Source organism: Thunnus maccoyii, chromosome 22 (assembly GCF_910596095.1).
Source record: "Thunnus maccoyii chromosome 22, fThuMac1.1, whole genome shotgun sequence".
Taxonomy (NCBI): domain Eukaryota; kingdom Metazoa; phylum Chordata; class Actinopteri; order Scombriformes; family Scombridae; genus Thunnus; species Thunnus maccoyii.
In genome coordinates, this window is record NC_056554.1 from 14,984,872 (window position 1) to 15,007,885 (window position 23,014).

A 23,014-nucleotide genomic window follows, 5' to 3' on the forward strand; every position below is an offset into this window, starting at 1 on the left:
TTTGAACCCTTTCTTCCTCAAAACACCAGTGTTTGTGCATTTGACTATCTTTATTTAATTACAGTTTTGAGATTTTGACATTTAACTTGATTATTTCCATTTTGTGAGACTACATCACATTTTTTTTTTGATCATTTGTCCTAAACAACTTACATTTTCTGCCACATACACACCCTCCCAAGAAGCATTGTTTTGTTTTCTCCCATACTTACAATAGGAGCAATTTGGGGTTCAGTGTCTTGCTCGAGGACACTTCAACATGTAGCCAGGAGGAGCCTGGAATCAAACCACCAACCCAATATAATAAATGGCTAATCTGCTCTGTACAGCAGACTTTGCTCCACTACATTTGTAAGACATATACATCTATAATTTTACAAAACATTTAAATGGATATCTTACCTCAGATTGATTATTTTTTGATTATTGAAGACCTAATTTGACTTTAGGTCACCCTTGTGACCTTGTCCTGTCTCTTTCTTTTTCTGTCTTCGATCTTGCTGCACAGTCACAGCCCTGCTATTCCTGTCTCTGGGCCAGTGGAGCAGAAGTACTGAGGGATTACATTACCAGAGGGGCAAAAAATCCACAAGGGATGATGTAAGTATTATGACAATGCAGCTTTCCAGTCGCCATCCAGTTTGTACCCCTGGCTGAAAGTGTCTGATATCACGGTGGCACTTGAAGTGTCATTCAGTCCCTGATATCTGAGCCTCTTCATGGGTTCACAGGAAGCTAATGTGTTGGCTCATAATCATACTTGAGCCACCAGCAGACTAGCAGGGACACCTTACATGGAGAGGAACAAGTGTCTGAACGCACAGAGGGAATCAGTTGACTCTGTGAAGGCATGACAATTACCTCAGAGCAAGTTTGGAAAAAAGAGTTATTGCTTAATACGCTTACGTAATTCCCAGTTTTCAGTTTATGAAATAACAAACAAAGAGGGGAAAAAAGTTGGAAATACCCCAAAAAATAGAGTAAAAGTCAGAATTATACGAGACTGTTCATTATAAAAAGCAGTAAGCTCTAGACCGTTCACATGAAATAAGTTGACTGGGAAAGACAAATCATCCTCTGATTTAAAGCAGTGGTTTCCAGCCTGAGTCGGGACAACATAAGGGGGTTGTAAGACCAATTTGAAGTGTTGCATAAAGATTTTCAAGATAGGGAAGAAGAAGAAAAAACATTTCTGCCACCCAAAATTATTCTTATTTTTTCCGACTGCTCAAGTTTGCAATTTGTCCCAGTTTTCAGTTTATGAAAACAAAGAGCGAAATAAGGAAAAAAGTTGGAAATAACTAAAAAAAGGTCTAAAAAGTCTTTATTATATGAGACTATTTGTTATAGAAAGTAAAAAAGAATTAGTATATACTTTGAAATAAAATCTAATATTTCCTCTTTCCTCATGAAATGTCTTAACTCTATGCACCAGTTTAGGACCAAGTAAAAGAAAAAAAATCTGTTGCCCTGCTGTTAATCATCCACATGGGGTTGATTTAAAATTAGAGACAATGTCCCACTGAAGTATGTCTGCCTTTCACCCACATCTGCAGGTATAAATCTGTATGAGTGACTGTGAACATGCACTGCATGAATACAAATGCATGTCTTTGTAGGAAAGACTGGACATTCACACGCTCTTGTAGCGTGAAAGAGAAGGCAGACATTTTGAATATATGTGCAACAGTTAGGGTTATAACCTTTTAACACTGAAAGCTGTTAAAGATCAGCTTCAGTACATTTCAATGTCAGTCTAAATAACAGATTTTGCAAATATTCAAGTTGGAACCAATATTTAAATGTTGATTTTGTACTTTTTTGCAACAGAGGGAGCTGTAGCTAGCTGGTGAGATAGCCACAGCTAGCCTTAGCTTAAGCTAAAACTAAATTTACTTATTGATTTAGCTATTACAAGTAAATGAGAAATACCAATTTTCAACTAACACTTTAATTCAGTTAGTTATTCCACATAACTAAACGAGGCAGAAGTTACACCCAATCATGATGGAGAAAACCCAGCTAAACAGGCTGCTAACGGTAACTAGATTAGCAGCACTTAAGAGAGTTTTCACCTCAAATTTGGCACACAGGACACCTAAAATTAGTGCCAGAAAAATGCAGGATGTGAAATTAATAAGCATCTTATCTTACTCTGTGTTTAAAAAGGTTGTTCATATTAATTTATTTGGTTTGATATCATGTAGATTTGGAGGAACAAACAGGATGTCTGTTCGTGCCTTTAGGGTCAAACTATGGTAATGAATGTGGGAAAATACCGATGGTATGTTGTAATTCCACTTCAGAGAACCTCTGCGGATTTTAACTGGAAAGCTTTTGTTGCATAAGAACTGAATTATGTAATATTGTGACTTATGCTATATGCTTATGCTATAACATGCTGCAATATGCATGCAATATGATTAAGTAGCATCTGCTGAACAGTGCAATGACGCAAAATATATGGAAGATGTCATCTTTTTACTCATAATTACAACTTGTGCATGTGCATCCACTTTAAATGTCATTTACATGAGTTATCAACGCCATAAACAGCTCATCTACATGCGGGTAAGTCCCTGCTGCAGTTCACAGTACGGGATCGGCTTTAGAAACGTGCCTGCTGTTACACAGACTGTTTCCTGGGTGATTTCTGACCAACGGGCTCAGACTCACTCTGAGAACTCATCTGGGTAAATTTCCACCAGGACAAATCCCTCCAACCAGTGAACCGCCCTCAATAAGCTTCAGTGAGTTCAGGCCAGAGAGCTAATAAACAGCAGTAAAACATCTCATGGGCCAAGTGGCCAAGATCACAATGCTGCATCCATTAGCATGTTATAAATGGACACGTAGACGAGTTCAGCCAAGCAAGATGAATTACGATTATTACAACTGTTTTTAGAATGTGAAGTGCTTAATATTAGAAACTATAATAGCGCTTCATGTATGTGTGCATATTCGTGTTTCAAACTGTCAGATTTTTAATTTATTTTCAGTGCTGGCTCAGGTGTTTCCTCTTGATAACATGACAAATGATTTGCTTTCCAGCTTCATGTGGGCTATTTTCCTGCATATCGCTGCTTTTGGGTGTGACTTCAGTGTTAGTTGATGCTTTGAGTTCATATAATTTGGGACATTTTGAGGTAAACCTAGAACATCCCCACTGTACTGTACATTTCATATGAACATGAGGGTAAAACAGCAGCTTGGCGTGATTCATTTTTACCGGATGAATGCTGGTGACAAAGAAGTGACAAGTCGCCACATGTTTATTCCTTGAAAGCATAATTGACTTTTACTAAGAAAGTTATGTCTAAGCCCTTGCCAGTTACTTTGTATTGCTCTTAGTTTGCTGCCTCATAACAATGAGCAGATTTCCATGAAATTTGGTGGACGAGAGTCAAGAAACAAGTGATAACATGTTGGTGCTGATTTAAATCTTTGATTCCAGCCATTAGAGTGTATTTTTAGACTATCAGAGGATGAGAATCTATCTTGTATACTGATGTTACATTTGCATCTATTCAAACGAAGTGCTTTCTGAGTCCTTGTAGTCTGTAAGGTGGCTTTTTGTCAAAAAGATAAAGGGGGAGAGGCAGAGATGGACATAAAAATGTCCACTATCACCTGAAGCACGTATGACTTGTTAATTCTTCGCAGTAGGTTTGATCCACTGGAGACTAAAACCCTCTCACTCTAATAGGATAGGTGGGGATTTCCTTCGCATATCTCTTTCCTCAAATACAAATTGACAGTTAAGCACAAAAACATAACTGTTGTGCATGTGTTTCGAACACAAACAGTTCAAGTCTGGGCAATAAGCAAGCAAAGAAATTTGGTGAAGGCCATGCTGAGGTTTTGTTTGTGGTTAAACAACTTGTAGGATTGGTGTTCACGTTAACTGAAGGTTAATGTGTACGCCCATCCGCCATCCCAGCCTGTTAAATTATGTCAGTTTTTGTCTCGTAACATAACATAAAATAGCATTTACTGTATTCCTGCACTTTTCTTAACTTATATTTCACCTTTTTTGATGGTATAATTTCTGTTTGGTTCTGTTTCGTTTTCGTTTTTTGTGTTTGCTGTGTCTGGAGCTGCATTTTAGAGACAACATGCTCACTACTATTGTAAATTTCCAGTTATTTTTCCATTTCCTTAACTGATACCATCAACAATCTGCCTCTAAAGTGGGCTGGGAAGGAGAAATAAACTCCCTACATGAATCACTAAAGAGAATGAGGTGAAAAGATCACATCTACAGCTCACAATAACTAATGAGTCTCTTGATAGATTGTAATTACCTCATCTAAACCATAGCACAAAAGGTCAAATCACCTTGATTCATGATTTTATTGTCATTTGACCTGTGAGTTGCGCCTATGACTTCATCCTACGTGACTTACATTACAAGGAAGAGCAGCTATTTATACACTATAGGCTATTTTTGATCATTTATGAACGAAAATGTACATAAGATGGAGGCAAAACAAAGCAGAGCATGCTGAAGGAAGTGTGTGTGGGTTTGTGTGGGTTTATGTGGGATGGGTGAGAAGCAGCAAATGAGGAAAAGGGGAGTTGGGAGCTCAGAGGGAGGGAGAGGAGGACAGAAGGAGGGGAGGGCGAGAGAGACAGCAGGCGTGTCCACTCACTCACCATGCTCCAGGGATTAGCTATTTAAAGTTCAGTCGCTCCGCGCCACAGAGACCTTTCCGTATTGCCAATAAGGACGCACTAGGACGCAGCTTTTTCCAGGACGCGCTGAACCGGGCAGCGCTCCGAGGACACATTTCAGTGAGGGAAAGCGCCAAGAAACACGCAAATGAAGAGAGAATAGTCGTGTCGCAGGTGGAAAATTACCAAGAATACCCAGCTTTCATTGCCTATCTCCAAGCCTACAGTTCATTTCACCAGGTAGGTAACGTCACTTTACCTATTTGAGCCTCAAATGAAAAGACCACTAGTTTCTGGATTTGCGCAGGGTCTCTACTGAGGCAAAACAAAGCAGTGAGACAAGTGGATAAATATAATATACTTGACATTTAAGCCTCTGTTATCAAAACAGCTTAAGTGTAAGGGTTGCTTTTTTGGTTCTGGAGCAGGGGGTGTGTCTGCAGGAGGGTTGCTGATCATAAATAAGTCTGTCTGGTATGCTGAGAGCTTTTTGTGTGTGTGTTTGTGCTACTGTTTGTGAAAACCACTTGTCAAACTTCATTCTGCACGCCCCAGTAATTCACCCATTCTTCTCGTTAACAAGCTATCCGGTCGGTCATCTTAATTGGCGTCACTGATTAGTGCGAATAACGGGGGTTTATCAACAAGTTCAGGCTCGACTTGTCACTTAAATAAGCGAATAATGTCAGCGTTCACTTCCTGACGGGTCTTTAAGGGTTTATTCTCTCAGACAGAGAGATAAGTGATGCATAGTACATCAGGTGAAAACTCGGATTAGCCTGTCTGGCGCAGCTTTTCATTCAACCTTCTACCTGCACGCGCGCAGAGCCGGGCTTCCGCCCCCTCGCACGAGCGCCTGCGCACGTCCACCATAACATACCTGGAAGCAATAAGCCCTTACATACCTCTCAGATTCTGACTCTTCAATGTATCCCCTCATAATATATCTCTTTACCACATTTCCGAACAATAAATCATTCATGGACAGCTCATTAGCCACAGATAAATGGAGGATTAATCCTTAATGAAGCTTTCAGAGAGCAAACAGAGTGCATTCTTTAGTTTTTATGCTTTTTGTTTATGGAGGAAAAAACATTTATAATCACACTACTGTATATAATGGTCCGATGTTACATAAAACAGGAGAACATAACGATTTCAATGGATTATATTAAATGTGAAGAATGCAACAGTATTTTTGAATGAATGTGGGTCAAACACTCAACTCATCAACTTTAGGCTAAAAGAAAAGTGTTCTTGGTGTTTTTACTGCTCTCAAAAGTTAAAATGGGTCAAATCCCACCATGAACAAAACACTCAATTACAAGTAAAGTCCTGCATTATAAAAAAAGCGTGCAAGTATTATCAACAAATTGTACTTTGAGTGGCAAACATAAAACTAGTTATTTTGCAGAACTGTCTCTTTTTTATTGTATTTTAATGCTTGCAGCTTATATATTACATTACTGTACTGTTTCTGTACTATTACATTAATACGTAAGCTGCAATTGGTACTTTATATGTTGCTGGGTGGTTCAATCTATAAAAACGCACCATATTTTATGAGCTCTTTGCATTTTGTTTGTAAAATCTTTATCAGTAACTCTTAATAGCTGTCAAATAAATGTAGTGGAGTATAAAAAGTATATTTGCTTCTGAAATGTAGAGAAGAAGAAGTATAGAGTAGCATAACATGGAATTACTCAAGTACTTAAACACAGTACTTGAGTTACTTTCCACCACTGATAACATTATGGCCATTGTTTGATGTTTCTATTGTATTAGACTTCTGCAGAAACACTTTGAAAGCTGATTTATCCACTGTGGTTATAATGAATATTAATGAAAGAGGATTGTATGTTGCTATTAGTGGACACACAAACACTCATACATGCACAGTGTGAGTGTGTGTGTGTGTGTGCGTGCGTCATCCAGCCTGGCAGGCCTGTGTGAGGCTCTTGTGTTAAGAGCTGCATGCTGCCACAGGACTGCACTTTCTCCGTAAAGCTCTGGGGTCTGATTTGGATAAAAAATAAAGGTGGACATGTGGAGCTACAAGGCTGTGGGAAGATTATTATCATGTTACTGCAAGCTTTACACGCTGTAATGTTGTTTACAGAGCAGATAAGGAGCTGAGTGGGGACAGAGGGGACTAGTGAGGTGGTTTTCTTGGGAGAAAAGTTTGACTGATGTCTAGAAATATGTGACGATCACAGTTGGCAATCATGTCTGAGTAGCTTGACTCTAATTTCCCTGTAAACACACATGCACAAACATGCACTCAAAATGATGAGAAGCTGCGGCGACACGTGCCACATCTGAGACGATAAATCATCAGCCAACTAATGCTTCTCCGGTGGGGGTGATTGCACAATTTTCAGCTCCGTAAGTGGACCCACCTCTGATTGAAACGAGTAAAACGGCATTATTCAGGGCTGCATGTCGCTCACATCGGCTGCCTGCAGGCCGGAGCCTCCAGTTTGACACAAAAAAACAAACAGGAGAAAAAGAGGTCAATGCACAAGCTCAAACCCCCTCTCATGATATTATTTCCTCCCTTTTTAGCTTTGTTTTTTTTTATCCTCCTGCTCTTTCCCATCACATCTACCTCTCATCTTGTGGTTCTCCTGCTTTTCCTTCTTCAGCCTACCCCCCGCCACCCCCCCTCTCGGCTCTCTGTGGTCAATGTGGTTACTGTCTCTCTACTTTCTAAGTGTGTGTGTTTACCATCTGGGTTGTTTTTCTCTTTCTAAACTAGCAGGCTGCTGTGTGCTGCCAGACCCCCTCAGCCAGTCATGATCTGGGCCCAAAATTCCACACCACTGACCAAGGCCTTAATATTGTGTCTGTCAGTGAGTGAGTGTGCGAGTTCTTGGTTAATACAGAAAGAATTTATAATCACCGTGCAAGTATAACGAAACTATAGTAGGTGGGGGAGGAAACGTCGTCAGTCTGTTCCCGTTTTGTTCTGTACTGTGAGTTCTCATCTCAAAGGCAGAACGTCTGCATTGACCTAAATATAATGGATTCACTGTGTCTGTAAACGGGATAGGATTTCAGAGCCACACCTGTGTGAAAGAGAGAAGGAAGGTGCATTAAAGAGAAGCTAGAAGAAATGGTTTTTCTGTGTGAATTTATCCCCCCCAAAAAAGAGCCCATGAAATTAGATACAGAGAGTTTTTTTTTTCACTTACAAGTCCTCTCTGTCTTCTGTTTAACGTGCCACAGCAGATCTGCGACTGTGTGTGTGAGCTGTCACGTCTCCACCAAATTGCCTCACTGAGTCAAGCCGCATGAGGAATCAGCAGTAAACAGCGAAAGGGAAAAAAAAAAAAAAAAAAAAAAAGAGGAGAAAGATGTTAGCTGAACACTGAACTACTGTGTGTGTATGTTGCAATCACAGTTTACTATCTGACATCGGATATCCAAATCTTTCCCCTCTGTCATTAATGAACAATGGGGCTCAGTGGATTATCACACACAATTGGGTTTTCCCATCAAACAGAGGTAAGAGGTTCGTTTCAGGCACCGCAGGAAGCATGTTGGAAGTCTGCAAAGATATTTTAAAAAATCAGACTGATTGGCTGAAGGGGGTGCTGTTATGAAAATGCCACTTTTTTTTTAATTGAACTCTGATACATTGGTGTGATTTTGACACAGCTTGGAGGCCTGAAAGTTTGATCATGTCTCCTGCTTAAAAGACCATTAGAAAAGAGGTAAAGATCTCGTTGTGGAAATGCTGAAACGTTGCTGTGTGCTTTGCAGGAAATCATCCTCTGTCGTTTAGTCTCCCAAAGAGCTATTTTAGTTTTTTTAATGATGAAAAGATGCGTGAAATGCTTCAGTGTTTCGCCCTTGTTCACCCGGGAGAAGAAGAACAATAATTCTTTTACTTCTCTGCACAGTTACAATACAGGCTGCCCTCCCCCTCCACCCCTTTCCATTTAACCTGACCTATTTCTTAACCTGATTAGACTAAAATAAATACCTTTTTTTCACTCTAAGCAAACAGGTGGGGTGTGTGGCCCCCTCGGCTTTATCTTATCGTTCAGCGGTGCCACACATAAACTTACAATCCTTCGGAAAATGAGGAATTTGACCGACTTGTTGCTCTGTGAATCTGATCTACTTTCAAGAAGTTGGATCAAAGATCGGGCGTGTGTGCTCAGAACAGATTTAAGTCTCAATCTGCAGTCGGATAGTTCAAGGTTGAGCGGCGTAAAGCACATACTGTTTGTGCAGGTTGAGTGAAACCCTACGATAGCTGGCTGAAAGGGAAAAGTTAAAAAAAAAACTTTTCTTGAAATGGAAACAAAAGCTTGTCGTCGGAGTTAAGATATGCACCTGTGTCTGCCTGTTAATCAGGACCGCCATAGGTTGGATGACCTCTGTGTAATCTGTGTTTGATTGTGTGTGTGTGTCAGAAGAGGGCTTATCAATTAATCTGGCTGCCGTAGCTCATTGACGTCCTTTTCCAAGATTAGACAGCAGGAGGGAGGGTGATGATGATGATGATGGCGCTGGAGTTGCAGGCTAATTGGTTGGCTGCTGGGCCGCCGTGCCATTCAGTGATATTGTCAGATTACATTAGGCTATCATGTCAGTGAGGCGCGGGATCATAATTCCATTAAAGTGTGACCTGAGGAGAAGACAAGGAGCTGTCAGTGAGGCCTGAACACTCAGTTCTGCTGTGATAGAACAGCTTAAATGGGAAGTGAGAGCTTTGTCTCAAATGTAACCTTGAGTATTCATGTTTCTGTTCACTGTCCTCTCTACGCAGACGTTGCTGTCATGGGTGTGAAGATGCTTCAGTGTTTTCCTTTCTACAGACGCTGTAAAGAGCGCTGCAAGGGCCGGCAGTGCCCCCCAGCGGCAGGTGAGCAGCACTTACAGTCTGGCAAAATACCATTTTTTTTATTTCATGTCACACCCAATTAAATCTGACTTCCTGCTCCTATCATTCATCCTTCAGTGCCCATAGAGGAGATGAAGCCGCGCTTGGCCTCCACGACATCCTGGGGCAGTGACAGCGAAGGAGCGGGAAGCCTCAGTCGGGGCTCCCAAATCTATTTCTCCACCAAGGCCAGGCTGTCTTTTAGACACCAGCTGGACAGCAACATCAACGCAGTGGATGCCACCTACTGAAGAGGACGAGAGGCTGCACAGGAGAAAAAAAAAAATTGACTCCAGTATTTGAAGTTTTTTAGTATTCAACCAGCTGCCCATTCATGATAGATGAAATTTGAAGTTAGTTGTGCGCCGCCACAATTAGGATTTTAACATCTTCTTCCACGTTGCCCACGAAGAACTCTTGTGCTCAGACATTCATCAGTTTCAACACGGGAATGAAGCGGATAAAACGGACTAAAACAGACTTTGTTTTCGGTCTCAGTGCATTAATATCTCCTCTGGAGCGAGAATATAAGACTAAATCCTGAACAGAGTGGATCCACTGCCCAAACGCACCTTTTACTGACGAGAGAAGACTTGTTTACAGCATTCACCACCAACAAGTGCATTGTTTTCTTGTTTTTTTTACTGTTTGTTTTTCTTTCTTTCTTTCTTTTTTTTTTTTTAACTACCTATTGTGGAATAAATTTACTGATTAGGTCATGGTCCGTGTGAAATATGGGTGTTTCACAAAGTAGGACGAGTCAGTTAACAGATGGTCAGTATCTTGTGAGAGTTTACTATTATCAGTCATCATCATCATCATGTGTGAATGAATCATATTCCTAAACTTTCTGATCCTGCTCTGTGACAAAAACCCTCTACACTGACAGTGAAGCATTGCATTGTACAAAACAGAAAAACACTTTCCTCTTTTACAAAAAGCACTGACTGTAACTAAGTGCATAAGCGTCATATTGACACATTATGTACATTTACAGATCACATTTCAGCAGCTGTTTTTGCCTCTACCTAGTTCTTTTTTTTTTGGAAAAGTAAACCGAGTTGCACAATATTTTTTCTGTTTATTTCATCAATCATGTTTGACTCATTCTGGTTAATTTCTTCTTTAATATTTTTATAATTAAAAAAAACTCCTGGTTGCATTTCATGTTAAAATGCATTTATTTTTAACCGACAGAAGCAGAAGATTTTTTTTTAGGACGAACAGGGTTCTGTATGTGCATAAAACACAACAGATGTGAATGTAAGCACTGATCCAAAATGAGTGTGAAAAACCTGGTGAAAATGTCAATGTTTGTCCTTTTCATGTAAAACTAACTGTCAGTTATTCAAATCTACAGTGAGTCAAAAGACCAGCGTCTTCATCTTTACTAACAAATAATAACAAAAGTTACACTAAACACTGTCTCCTGTGTTTTTATTGATGCTGAATGTCAAGTTTTGCAGTATTTACTGTATGTTGATTACATGTACATGGAAAAAATCACTACAAAACACCAAATGTAATTCACATTATTTCCACGTGTGGTTTTATTCGCTCACAGTATCTGAACAAAGACACAGACAATGTATCATAACAATATTTATTTAAAAATTAGCTCCTTAGTATAAAAAAAAAATAAACAAAAAAACCTGTCTATAGATGATCACAGCAAACTTCTCCAGACCTGTGTCCACTGATGACGTCGTCACTGCATGTTCTTGGGTTTGGAGATGACGCCGTCTGGGTAGCGCTTCTTGAAGCGAGCCACGACTTCAGGATCCAAGAGGTGAATGCCATCGAGCTGGTTTCCGAGAGTGACCCTGGACAGGAAAGTGAAACATACAGCGCGGGCCGATCAGTACGTGTAAAATATGTAGGACAGTTAGCTGGCCTGTTAAACATGATGATGATGTGTTACCAGTTGGGCTGGACGTTGTGGGGTCGACCGAACAGCTCGATCTTCCTGGTGCCGGGTGAGAGTCTCTCTATCATGCCGTAGATCTCATCTGGTTTGTGACTGGTGGAGCGGACCTGGGAGGGAGTGAGTGGAATTAAATGAAGAGATATACTCTGTTTGATACTACAGAAGCTTTCCTTTCAGGCTGTAGGGATCATATGAGTAACTACAGCACGTCTGACAGCAGTTATTTACCTCGGCTACGATGACATCGCAGTCCAAACCTCTGTTGAATCCCTGAGGGTTTCCTTTCACACCCACCTGAACACGAATCACAAGGCACATTGTCAACATTAGTCAGACACACTTTTACAGAAACATACGACAGATTTAAATACAGTATGCAAGAAGATATACAAGAACACAGAGGCATGTAAACACACCAGGCAGTGCTCCTTCCCGTGGTTCAGCCAATGGCCCGTCCTCCCTGTGCGGATGATTCTCTGAAGCTGGTTGGTTTTTACCCAAATGATTTCATCGACACGCTCGTACCTGAGAGAAGAGGAAAATAAAGCAAGAACAAAAAAAAGGCAGAAAATACATGAATCAAATGGTGTCCTAACAAAATGATAACTTGATGGTGGTAGATGCACAGACAGAGAGACTTACCCCCAAAGACTGAGACACTCTCTGCCCAGCTCCATAGCCCTGTAAAAACCATACACTGCTGATTCAACCCATTAAGACTGATTATAGACTAAATATTGTTAGATATTATAAAGTAAGCAAAAGGAATCATATCATTCTCTAGACCACTTGATTTAATTCACAAAACTTCTGAACCAAAACATTTAGTTGTTAAATAACATAACCTTCTTGTCAAGGTATCACTTCTGAACATGTTACTGGATAAACAAGTGTATTAAAATATATTTAAATTGTGTTCCTGCAGTTTTTATAGTTGTACTAAAAAGCAAGAAGCTGAAGGAATTTTCAGTGCTTAGTTCAAGGACACGCTGACATTGTAGGACAGAGAAACCATTCACATCACTCTCATCTGTGCTGTTGAGACTGTTTGTGTTGCTGCGGTTACCTGCCGGTGACCCAGAGGAAAAGGAAGCCGTCATCCTGCAAGATGGGGATGTTGAGTTTTCTCATCTCGTCGTCAGTCAGCGTGCCATAGGGCAGCTCCATGTGGATGTCCCATGGCGGGTCGGCCATCACCACGGCGAACTTACCCAGGATGGAAACATCCAAGTAGCGGATATCACAGCAGATCCACTGTGAATAAAAACACAACAGACACTTTTATAACCTGCTAAAAAATATATATAAACACAGTTTTCAAGCCCTCTACTTAAATATCCACTTAATCTGATCATTTTTTACTCCTCCATTTAAAATATCTATCCATCTGTCTTCATTTTCTTTCTTCATCCGTTCTCTCTCTTCCTCACCTGTGAAGGGAATAGTTTGCCAACGTTGCTGTCCGCGTCCCCCTCGTGCAGGCCAAGCTCTGTGGTCCCGGCCTGGGGCCCCAGCAGGCTCCCCTCAGCTTCCGGAGGACTGTCGATCTCATAGTGGACGTATTTACAGGTGTCCATGTGGAAACAAGTGTTGAGGAAGGAGCAGTCGCCGAGGCTCTCGTCTGTGTGCTTGTTGATGATGCGACTAAAGAGAAATATATAATAAATCACAAAGTGAAGCAGCTGCATAAACATGTTTGTGTAAAGTAACACACAGAGCCTCCTCTATTTTAACACAAAAGTTATAAGTTAAAATGCAGGGAGGCTAATATAAATATGTTGACTGCACAGAAACACCCACCTTTCTTTGAGCAATGGTTCCCAATCTTTTAAATTTTGGGGATAAAACTATCTAGCACTTCACTAGAAAATTAGCAATGGTTACAGAAAACACAATATAAACACAATTCATTGTAGTAGAAAAAGTTTTTGATTCATTCATATTCTATTATTCATCTTATGAACCCTCAGATTTATCTTGCAACCCATTTAGAAAGTCCCGACCAGAGGTTAGCAACTGCTGCTCTTCTGGATGAGAAAAAGCTCCACAAATTATATATTTTGAGACAAAAAACAAATATGAAAATACACTGTTCTTCTCAATTTGATCAAAATGAAACTGATTTAGCAGTAAGGCCTTTCTGAGTTTAAAATTTGTACTTGTATTTACATGAAACCCAAGTGTTTAGCCAAAACTGTGTCAAAATGTGGTGTTTCTAATATGAATTTGGCATGTTTTTTTAACCTTAATTATAGCACCATGTAAAGGACAAACAGAATATAACTCTGAAGAACAGTGCAAAGATGCCCTATTTATTTAATTTATGTAAAAGTCAGACCTGTGCTGTCAGATTTAGCTGCTGTGAAGATTTCATCATGCCAGGTGACATAAATAAAGACAGAAAAAGTTTGAAAAAACACAAGTATGCTGATGAACACTGACCGGAAGTGTAACTTTGTGCACGGCTGAGGTGTGTCCCCAGAACGCACACACTCCTCTTTGGTCCCGTGATCGCAGAACTCCTGGACCTGAGCGCGGCCGCGAGACCGGAACTTCTCCACGATGGACTGCTCCTTGGCTGTGCTGGTGTTCAGCAGCTCCAGGATCTCTCTGCTCACCTGCACATGAATAACGTCCACATAACCCTGCATTAGTAATCACACTCGAAACTAACCTCTCCTCAACTCTCCTCCTTGACCATCCTACCTTCTTGCTCTGCTGCTCTTTTGTGGACTGCTGGTTCAGGAGGCTCTCAATCTCCATGTCCACGTGAGACGACTGGCTTTTACTGCTCCTGCCCTTCTTCTCTGCTCCGCTCCCTGACGCCGATGGCCCCGCCATCTGCAAGGACAATGCTGGCGTCAGGGAGGTGGTGGTAGAGCGCGGAGGAGAAGCAGAGCTCTGTAACGAGGGTGAGAAGCCTGGAGCTCTTTTGTGCTGTGTTTGGTCTTCAGCTTTCCTCTTGACTCCAGTCCGCTGAGCTCCAGCCCCAGACCCGATCATAGCCCATAGTTTTGTATGATCCACTGCTACGACGACTGTGGCGGAAGAAGTTGTAGAAGAAGAGGCTAAATTAGGCTGCCGGACCTCAATGAGCTCCTGAGCTGAGAATTTCAACAGAAGACTCTGGATGCATCCATGAGTGATGGTTGATTCAGACTGTGAACGAGACATGCGCATTAGAGGAAGAAGAAGAAGAAGAAGGAGTAGAAAATCTTTAATCATATTATTTGCCCCAAGTATTTATGTTTTTTGGATACAGAGACTTACACTGTTTAGCTCATTTGTGATGGCAAGGGAGTCTGTCGGCATTGAAAGACTCAGATCAGACAAATATCCCAGCAGCCTCTTCTCTAGTTCAGGATCTGGTGGTTTTTCAGTCTCCTCCTGAGCGGGTGGTGGAGCTGATGGAGCCGGGCTGTCGCTCCTAGCTGTGGAACCATCTGTGCTGCCTCCACCGTCTGACCGAGAGGAGACAAGAGAGGTTAAGTTAAGAGAAAACTTACCCCACTTAAAAAAAAAAAAAAAAAACAGAAAGAAAGGAGAAAGAATTTAAGAGCTTGGTATTGTTATGGATATTCCATAACTGACCAGGACAACAGAATGTCAAGCTGTACTCCTCTGTTCTCTCAAACAGAAGATAACACATGTTGTTTAATAAACCAGGAGCCTCACAGGCGAACCAAGGCCAGAATGCAGGTCATCATCAGACGCAACAAGACAAACCAAAGATACAGATTTAGGTCATAGGTTTATGATTCGGAACTGACGAACTAGTTTCTATGATTGGCTTAAAGGCTGGTTTTGGACTGTGTGGGGCAGACGAGTTTGGGGACACCGTACGAACAGGAGGTGTCCCTTGAGTCGCTCTCCCTTGCAAGGTTCTTCATTAAAGTTTTCCCAGAATCATCATACGAAGTTTGGTTTGGTCTTCTCTTCTTCAAACTGACAACTGCCAGTGCATCAGCTCCGAAAATCCACAACAGGTATCACCGCATATTTGGCATTTTGCTTAGAAAGTGGCTCAAGCTATGAATTAATTTAGAGCTGCAACAATTAGTCCATTAATCGATTAGTCAATTGACAGAGAATTAATTGCCAACTCTTTTTGATAACTGAATAATCATTTTTTATGAAAAAATGCCAAAATTTTCTGATTCCAGCTTCATAAATGTGAATATTTTCTGTGTTTTTTTGTCCTCTGAGACAGTAAACTGAGTATCTTTAGGTTGTGGACTGTTAGTCTGGACAAAACAAAACATCTGAGCTTGCATCATGGAAACAGTGATCGACATTTTTCACTGGAGCTGCAACAATTAGTCAACCAACAGAAAATTTGTCCCCAACTATTATGATACTCAATTAATAGTTTTGAGTCATTTTTTAAGAAAAAATGTTAAATTCTCTGGTTCCAGTGATCAATATTGTTCACAATTCTTCGACATTTTATAGACCAAACGACCAATAGAGAAAATAATCGACGGATTAATCAATAATGAAGATAATCTTTAGTTGCAGCCCTATTTTTTTAAACACTTTATAGATCAAAACGACTATAAATTGACTAAACAATGATTAATCAAGAAATAATCAACAGACCGACAGGTTCACAGTGCATGCAATTTCATACTTAAACCTGAAGCTGAAAGTTTGACTGAATTGTTGTGATTTTCCACAGTCAGTGGGAAATTTCACGATGGCCTCTTGCAATTGTAAAATGACATGTACTTTTTAGTGTATACACTACGTGGCCAACTAATTAATTGGACGAATACTACATTGAGTACTTGACATTAAAACACTCGTTAGTTTCCACCCCCGCTGTGTTGTCTGCACGTACCCGCCGACAGCTGTGTTGGGTCTTTCCGCCGCCGCTGCAGCCTCTCCCGCAGAGAGTCCAACTGCTTCTTGTGCGCCTGGATGTTGCTCCATGTATCCGACATGACGAGCCGGGCTCAGCGCCGACACAAACACAAACACAAGCCACTCTTTGGACAAAAGTTGTCCCGCCGGCCCTGCGAGGAGCAAAGAATGTATGGTACACAGCGAAAAAGTGTCGGACGAGAATCTTGACTGAAAGGTTCCGGCTAATTGCTGCTACGAGAAAAAAAAGACCCGGTTGTGAAATGATCTATAATCGTATAATTAGCCTAAACTGAAAGCCGTATTTAGGGAACAGAAACACTACACGCCACAGATGATAGTCCCCCAATTAATTTGTTTAGATGTCTTTTCCCGGAAGCATTTTGCGTACGGACAACTCCGACTTCCGGCGCCACTGAAATTAATAACCTGTTTCCTAGGTGCTAAAAGTTATCGCCTTCGTGATATTTTCCTGAAAGAAATGACTTTTTTCTGTCAGCACAGAGACACTAGAGTCTTGGGTTTAATACTCATCTCGTAACTTAGAGCATTTTGCTCCTCTACGGCGGCGTCTCAGCTCAGACTGTTGCTCCTCTAAGCGACGTAAAGATGGCGGAGGAAGAGAAGAGCAGCGAGCCTGTGAAAGACAAAAACGAACTGCACATTATGAAGGTAATTCCTCCCAGCTGATTCACACCACTACTAAAATACAACCTGTTGTGTTTATTTTCTCAGTGTTTGTTTTTCGTTGGCTTCTCATGCGGTCGGTGAGGTGTGTCGCCTCTTTAGTTTGCTCCCTTATCATCTCCTGAGCCACTCGTTACTATAACAACTGCCTGCAACTGCCATGCTTTTAATTTTATTCATTTCTATTAATCCAATTTACTAATGTGTTTGTGGCTCACACCATTTTTGTGAAGAATGGCTTCAGCGCTTTAATTTTTGCCTCATTAAACTGCCTTAAAATGGCCTTAAATGTGCACTCTTTGCTTGCATTCATCCTTCTTGCTGAGTCACCAGATTGTCAGTTAGCTTGAGGACATTTAATGCACCAGAGATGCTCTCATGTCTTTTCTGAAGCCAGTGCATGTTTCCTGCAGGTGTGTAGACGGTTTAAACCTTTCAGAAATGCCTATCATAAAGGTAAATCTGTGCATATTTGTTGCAAGTCAATTGTGATACTTTTTAAGAATCAGAATCAGATTTATAGCCAAGTAGGTTTGCACATACAAGCCTTTGTGTTGTGGTGCATAACAGCCAAAAACATGTATAATGTAAATAAAATATACACAAAATTAAAGCATCGTGAATAATAAAAAAGAAGATGGAAATTTACATGAAAATTAAAATATATTGTAAGTGTGAAGAGCTGCTAAAGGCTTAAATGTTTATTTAGCCTATGTATTGTGTTTTTGTAGTTCATCTTTCTAGTATTTAGCTCTTAGTTTCCCATATGTACTTGGCCAAACATGGAGTCTCCATCTTGATAAATGTAATATGATAAGTCCAGGACTTCATTATTATTTCTCTATTTTATAACATATCGGGATGTTATCAATAAACCAAGCCAAAGCAAACCTAAAACAACCATGACAATTTTACTGTCTCAGATTTGATAGTAGTAATTAAGTGGCTTACTTAAAACATGAATCACAAAAATGTAGATATCATCCAGTCCTAATAGTGTGCTGTTATATTGGACCATCTCTAGCGGCGCATGATGCCCTAGTTTTTCACCAACTCAGAATTGCACATCAGGCAGATTTGCCAGAGAGAAATGTGCCTTTGGTCTATTTTTAACTGCTGTTAAAATTTCAACATCTACCCTCCCTCTCTATGCCCCCTCTGTTACAGGAACTTGTGGATGAGCTGTATAATTACAGAGACTGTTACTTTGAGACTCACAGTGTGGAGGATGCCGGAAGGAAACAGCCCGATGTCGCGGAGGAGATGGAAAAGACGTTGAAGAAGCTGGAGGAGAAAGAAGGTGTCGTAATTAGACAAAGAGCATATTTATATGGCTTATTTGCGGAATATAATTTACACTGTGTTTCTGATTTCCCACAGAGCGCTTTAAACACAAAGCAGAGTTTCTGCTGCAGAAGGGCAGGTGTCTGAACGTAGCTCCTGATTTCAGCGCTGCGGCAGAAGAGTGCCTTTCCCGGGCTGTCAAGCTGGAGCCCGGCCTGGTCGAGGGCTGGAACACGTTGGGGGAGCAGTACTGGAAAAAAGGAGACTTAACTGGTGCCAAGAACTGCTTTACTGGAGCCATGCAACAGGTACATTAAGGACAGAAAGAGGGGGATATGTATTTCACTCGGTCTGTTTCCATTTGGTCCCCTTGGCTTTACACATAATCCGTAATTCAAGCATTGCGTTTCTAGATGTTCAGTTCACTCACAAGGTGTTGTTTTATATTGTGGCTCTATTAAAAAGTTTCTTTTTCACCATTTATTGTCAAGTTTTCATTGTGAAGGATTGAAAATGCAGCCTGAGCTGTTGCAAACAGGCACAATTTGTTTTCATCCTTTCAAATTGATTTTCCATTAAAAACTGTGAAATAACAAATAATCTGGGACTATGCTAATCACTGGGTTTTACTTATTGATTCACCTGTCTGTGCTTCATCTTGCTTTATCTTACTCCTCTTTAGAGCAAGAACAAAGTGTCTCTGCGCAACCTGTCCATGGTGCTGAGGCAGCTGCCAGCAGCGGACAGCGACGCACACGGCAAGCAGGTGCTGGAGAGTGTGGACATGGCCCGACAAGCCGTCCAGCTGGATGTCACGGATGGGACGTCCTGGTGTGAGTAGAGCCTCAGGGTACCTGCTTCTTTGTGGGGGCAGTGGGTAGTGTTGCTCTCTGTAATGAAGGAGCTCTTTGTTATACAGACCTAGAGTTAGATGGGAGTTGTAACGGTGATACTGCAGATTATGTTAAAATGTTTTTTTCATGTTGTTCTTTTCACAGATATTCTGGGAAATGCCTATGTGTCCCTGTTTTTCACCTGTGGACAGAATCCACAGTTGTCTCAACAAGCTCTAAGTGCCTATGCACAGTCTGTGAGTATACGCATGCTGACTTGAGCTGAACATGTTTATAAAAATCCAATAATAAAATCCCTAATTTCATTATTGTACAAATGTTTTCTCTTTCTCTCCCCTTTTGTAGGAGAAAGTCGACAGAACTGCGTCTTGTTACCCGGAGCTGCATTTTAACCGAGCCACGCTGTTCCAGTACGAGGAGATGTTCGGGTCTGCGCTCGGCGGCTACAGCCGAGCGGCCGCGCTTGACCCGAGCTGGGAGGAGCCTCCAGAGAGGGAGAGGCAGCTGCTGGAGTACCTGGGGAAAGTCACAGAACTCATACAGAACAAGGTGGGAGTTCCTTGAAACAAAACACACAACTAATGCCTCCAGTTTCTGGTCAGGATATGCACAGAAAATACAAATTCATTTGTTACCGCACTGATTCATTAAGAAAAATAGATAGAATTCATCAGTGTTTACAGAATTTTGGACAAAATGTGATAAAAAAAATGTTTTTAATAAAATTCATTTAATATAATTTTTTGGTTTTTCCCCATTTTGGGAGTAAATAAATAGAGAAATTGATAAAATCATTAGAGAGCTTCTCTAGTAGGCTAAAACTAAGGATTCTTTTCAATCTTTAGATTATTTTCTCAATTGATTGATTGTTTGGTCTAAAAAATGTCAGCAAATAGAGAAAAATGCCCATCACAAGATCCCAGAGCTCAAGGTGACGTCTTCAAATGTCTTGTTTTGTCAGACAAACAGTCCAAACTCAAAGATCTGTAGTTAACTGTGATAGAAGACAGAGAAAACTAGGAAATATTCACATTTCAGAAGCCAGAACGAGTGAATTTTTGCAGGATTAAACAATTAATCAACTATCTCATCAACTATGTTGCTGATTAATTTTCAGTCGATCAACTAAGACTTTGATTTATCAACTGATTGTTTTAGCTCGAGTAGAATCTTTATCACTTGGCAGAATAACAGCAGAACTCGAATTTAAAAAAATACACATTTCCTGAAAAATTGAAAGCTCTCCACTTTGAAACTTGTCACAACCTGACTCAAAGCTGGACAAATTAGGGGAGACCACACATGAGTTGTAAGTAAAAATAGGTTTGTTGTGCATAACTAAAATAGAAATGAAAGACCAACTAAACACAACAAAACCAAACCAACAGGGTGGAAGTCAGGGGAAAAAAGGGCAAGTGGCTAATCTCCCCGATGACCTAACTCTGCTCTCCAGGCTCCTGCAGCGAGACGCCAAAGAGTCTGTCTGGAGAGGGTCGTCACAAACTTTAAACTAAATTATGGTTACAGAAATAATGTAGTCCTTGCAGTCAAATCTGGAACAAAATTATGGGAAAATTCAATAGAGCAAATTGCATTTCAGGAAAGAGGGAACATGCAATTATATAAAGAAGATAGATTAAATGTTGTCATTATAAAAAATAGATACATTCCTGAACTCGTTTATTAAGACAGAAATATTGTGTTGTAAAAAGTGAATGTTTGTTATACGCTTTTATCATCTCCTTTTGGTTTTTGTCATTATTTTTTATGTCAATATTATAGAATTAATACATTTGTATTCATAAAAATTTAATCTCTTAGCCTTAACAATTGTCAAGGCTATAATATTCTGTTTTTCACCACAAGGTGGCAGCAAAGTCCTGCCATGTTCCTTGTTTTGCCTCTTACATCCAGTCTGTGCATCTCTGCAGGGGAAGGTGAAGGCGCGTCGGTTACGGACGATGCTCTCTAACCTCAACACGTTGGCATTGGGTCCCTGCTCTTCCCCTCAGTTTCGCGCTCCGACAGGGCGCGTGGGCAGCCTGGAGCCTCGAACTCTGTCCTCCCTCACGCACGGCCACAACGCCGGGGTGGCCGCCCTGGGCAAGGTGGTGTTCAGTCTGGCCTCTGAGGGTCGCATGGCCTTGTAAGTGCACTTATCCGCATGCTTCGGTCTTGTTGTGATAACGGAGAGCGATTTCTTGAATTTTAAAATCTTGCACTCGCTTTTCTCCAGTACGTTCGGCATGGTGGACAGCGAGGAGACGTGCATAGTGGTGATGGTTTACAACACGGCAGACAGCTGGGGCGTCCTGATAGGAGACACTGTAGTCATTCCTGAACCTCAGGTCAAACGACACAGTATAACACATAAAGATAAGGTCAGTGTTTGTGAGTCTGTAAAAATTTCATTGTCCTTCTTTAATTAGTTCATAATATAATAATGTTTTTTTTTCTATTTCTTCCTTTTCCAGTCGTTTGACTTCAAAAGTATACGAGTGGACTCTCCTCTGCTCACTATTGTCAATGGCAAGAAACAAAATATCCAAAGTCAGATCGCTGCCTCCGTCAGCTACAAGCCTCAGAGCGAATGAGCCGAGCGAGAAGCAAATAGGACCAAGTCAGATGCTGGACATGGATGAAGAGTTTGGATAATTATGGGAGTGTGAAGATTCCAAAGTTTGTGCCTGTTTTATGTTGTTTTGTACATAGTGGTCTCCCTGTTACATTGTCTTTAGAGAGACAGGTTGTTTATATTTATAAATAATTCCTTTTTTTTTTTTTGTATTCTGTTGTTATGTGAGCAAAATGAGTTCTTTTGTAAATGAATGAACCTGTGATGATGACTGTGTGATGTCAGAATAATTTAAACTTCAGTTTACCCTGGAAAAAACAAATCCTCTTATACCTCAAATGGTGCAGCGTCATAAAAGAGCAATTCTCAAAGTGAGGTTGGAGAAAAAATGTTGTTTAAATTTACTGTTTTGGTGTTAAATTCATTCAACAATAAGCAAAATGGAAGAAATGTTTAAAGACTATTTTTATCAAATATCTCTTTTCCTTAACTGATGTGAAAGATCTTGTCAGATGTTTGTAGCCTCAGATGTCAAAGCTACAACTGTTATGCTATGTTTTTAAAAACATTGTACAGTATTTATGATTTCCTGTCAGTACGCCTGTCTTAACGCAACAATTCCTGATCAGGTCCAGAGACATGAATGACTTTATAGGCCTTTTACACAGCAGACATGTTGACGTGTCATATTAGGAAAAGTGCAGGTGTTACTAATAACATTAACAACGTCTTGTTGTATTAAAGTATCTGAATGAACAATGCCAAGTAAATGGAATTCAGCCATTGTTCATTTTACTATTTACACCTGTGCTTTTCCTACTGTGGCATGTTAAAATGTCCTCTGTGAAAAAGGCCTAATGACATTGTCTGTCTGATGTTACTCTAGTTAAAAAAAAATATCTGTACAAAAGACACAATTCACATTACACAAGATATCCAATCCAGACTCCACTGGTTCTCCAATCAACAACCCAGATTGCTGCAATTCATACAAATTAACTTGTTTTCTGCTCTGTGCAACACTGCAAATCAAATTACAACCTACCCTTAGTCATCCAGTAACATTTATGTACTGTATAAGGTAAAGGAAAATGTGATTTTTTTTTATGCCGATCTGATGTGGCAATAACACCACTGACCTTTTGATGTTACACTGTATTCTCCCTCAGTTTTCTTCACTCCAGTTAGGGTTAGACTATCCATGACTAGCAAAACTTTTTTGTACATTTCAGATGTTAATCACACATGAAATTACT

General features: G+C 40.5%; 2 protein-coding genes across 2 annotated transcripts; one reads left to right on the plus strand and one right to left on the minus strand.

Moving 5' to 3' along the window:
- Nucleotides 1-11,091: 11,091 nt before the first annotated feature.
- On the minus strand, nucleotides 11,092-16,443 carry mettl3 (methyltransferase like 3). The gene is made up of 11 exons (XM_042400759.1): nucleotides 16,336-16,443; nucleotides 14,766-14,956; nucleotides 14,202-14,654; nucleotides 13,938-14,113; nucleotides 12,926-13,139; nucleotides 12,562-12,749; nucleotides 12,138-12,176; nucleotides 11,912-12,020; nucleotides 11,724-11,789; nucleotides 11,490-11,602; nucleotides 11,092-11,391 (listed from the first exon to the last, which is right to left on the minus strand). Exons 1-11 carry the CDS (start codon nucleotides 16,436-16,438, stop codon nucleotides 11,277-11,279), a joined length of 1,767 nt encoding a protein of 588 aa, XP_042256693.1. The 5' UTR covers nucleotides 16,439-16,443; the 3' UTR covers nucleotides 11,092-11,276.
- A 482-nt stretch (nucleotides 16,444-16,925) lies between these two features.
- On the plus strand, nucleotides 16,926-22,909 carry ttc5 (tetratricopeptide repeat domain 5). The gene is made up of 9 exons (XM_042400760.1): nucleotides 16,926-17,030; nucleotides 18,213-18,345; nucleotides 18,426-18,637; nucleotides 19,012-19,162; nucleotides 19,328-19,419; nucleotides 19,529-19,732; nucleotides 21,115-21,329; nucleotides 21,420-21,564; nucleotides 21,658-22,909. Exons 1-9 carry the CDS (start codon nucleotides 16,968-16,970, stop codon nucleotides 21,775-21,777), a joined length of 1,335 nt encoding a protein of 444 aa, XP_042256694.1. The 5' UTR covers nucleotides 16,926-16,967; the 3' UTR covers nucleotides 21,778-22,909.
- The last annotated feature ends 105 nt before the right edge of the window (nucleotides 22,910-23,014 follow it).

Bases quoted from the DNA above. Each gene is read 5' to 3' on its own strand.
- mettl3 (XM_042400759.1), bottom strand. From the start codon at position 16,438: ATGTCGGATACATGGAGCAACATCCAGGCGCACAAGAAGCAGTTGGAC. The intron at 13,140-13,937 runs GTCAGTGTTCAT...ATTTCTCTTTAG, and splicing joins TGCACAAAGTTACACTTCCG to TCGCATCATCAACAAGCACA. The intron at 11,790-11,911 runs GTGTGTTTACAT...ATTCGTGTTCAG, and splicing joins ACGGGAAGGAGCACTGCCTG to GTGGGTGTGAAAGGAAACCC.
- ttc5 (XM_042400760.1), top strand. From the start codon at position 16,968: ATGGCGGAGGAAGAGAAGAGCAGCGAGCCTGTGAAAGACAAAAACGAA. The intron at 19,163-19,327 runs GTGAGTAGAGCC...TTCTTTTCACAG, and splicing joins CACGGATGGGACGTCCTGGT to ATATTCTGGGAAATGCCTAT. The intron at 21,565-21,657 runs GTCAGTGTTTGT...TTCCTTTTCCAG, and splicing joins GTATAACACATAAAGATAAG to TCGTTTGACTTCAAAAGTAT.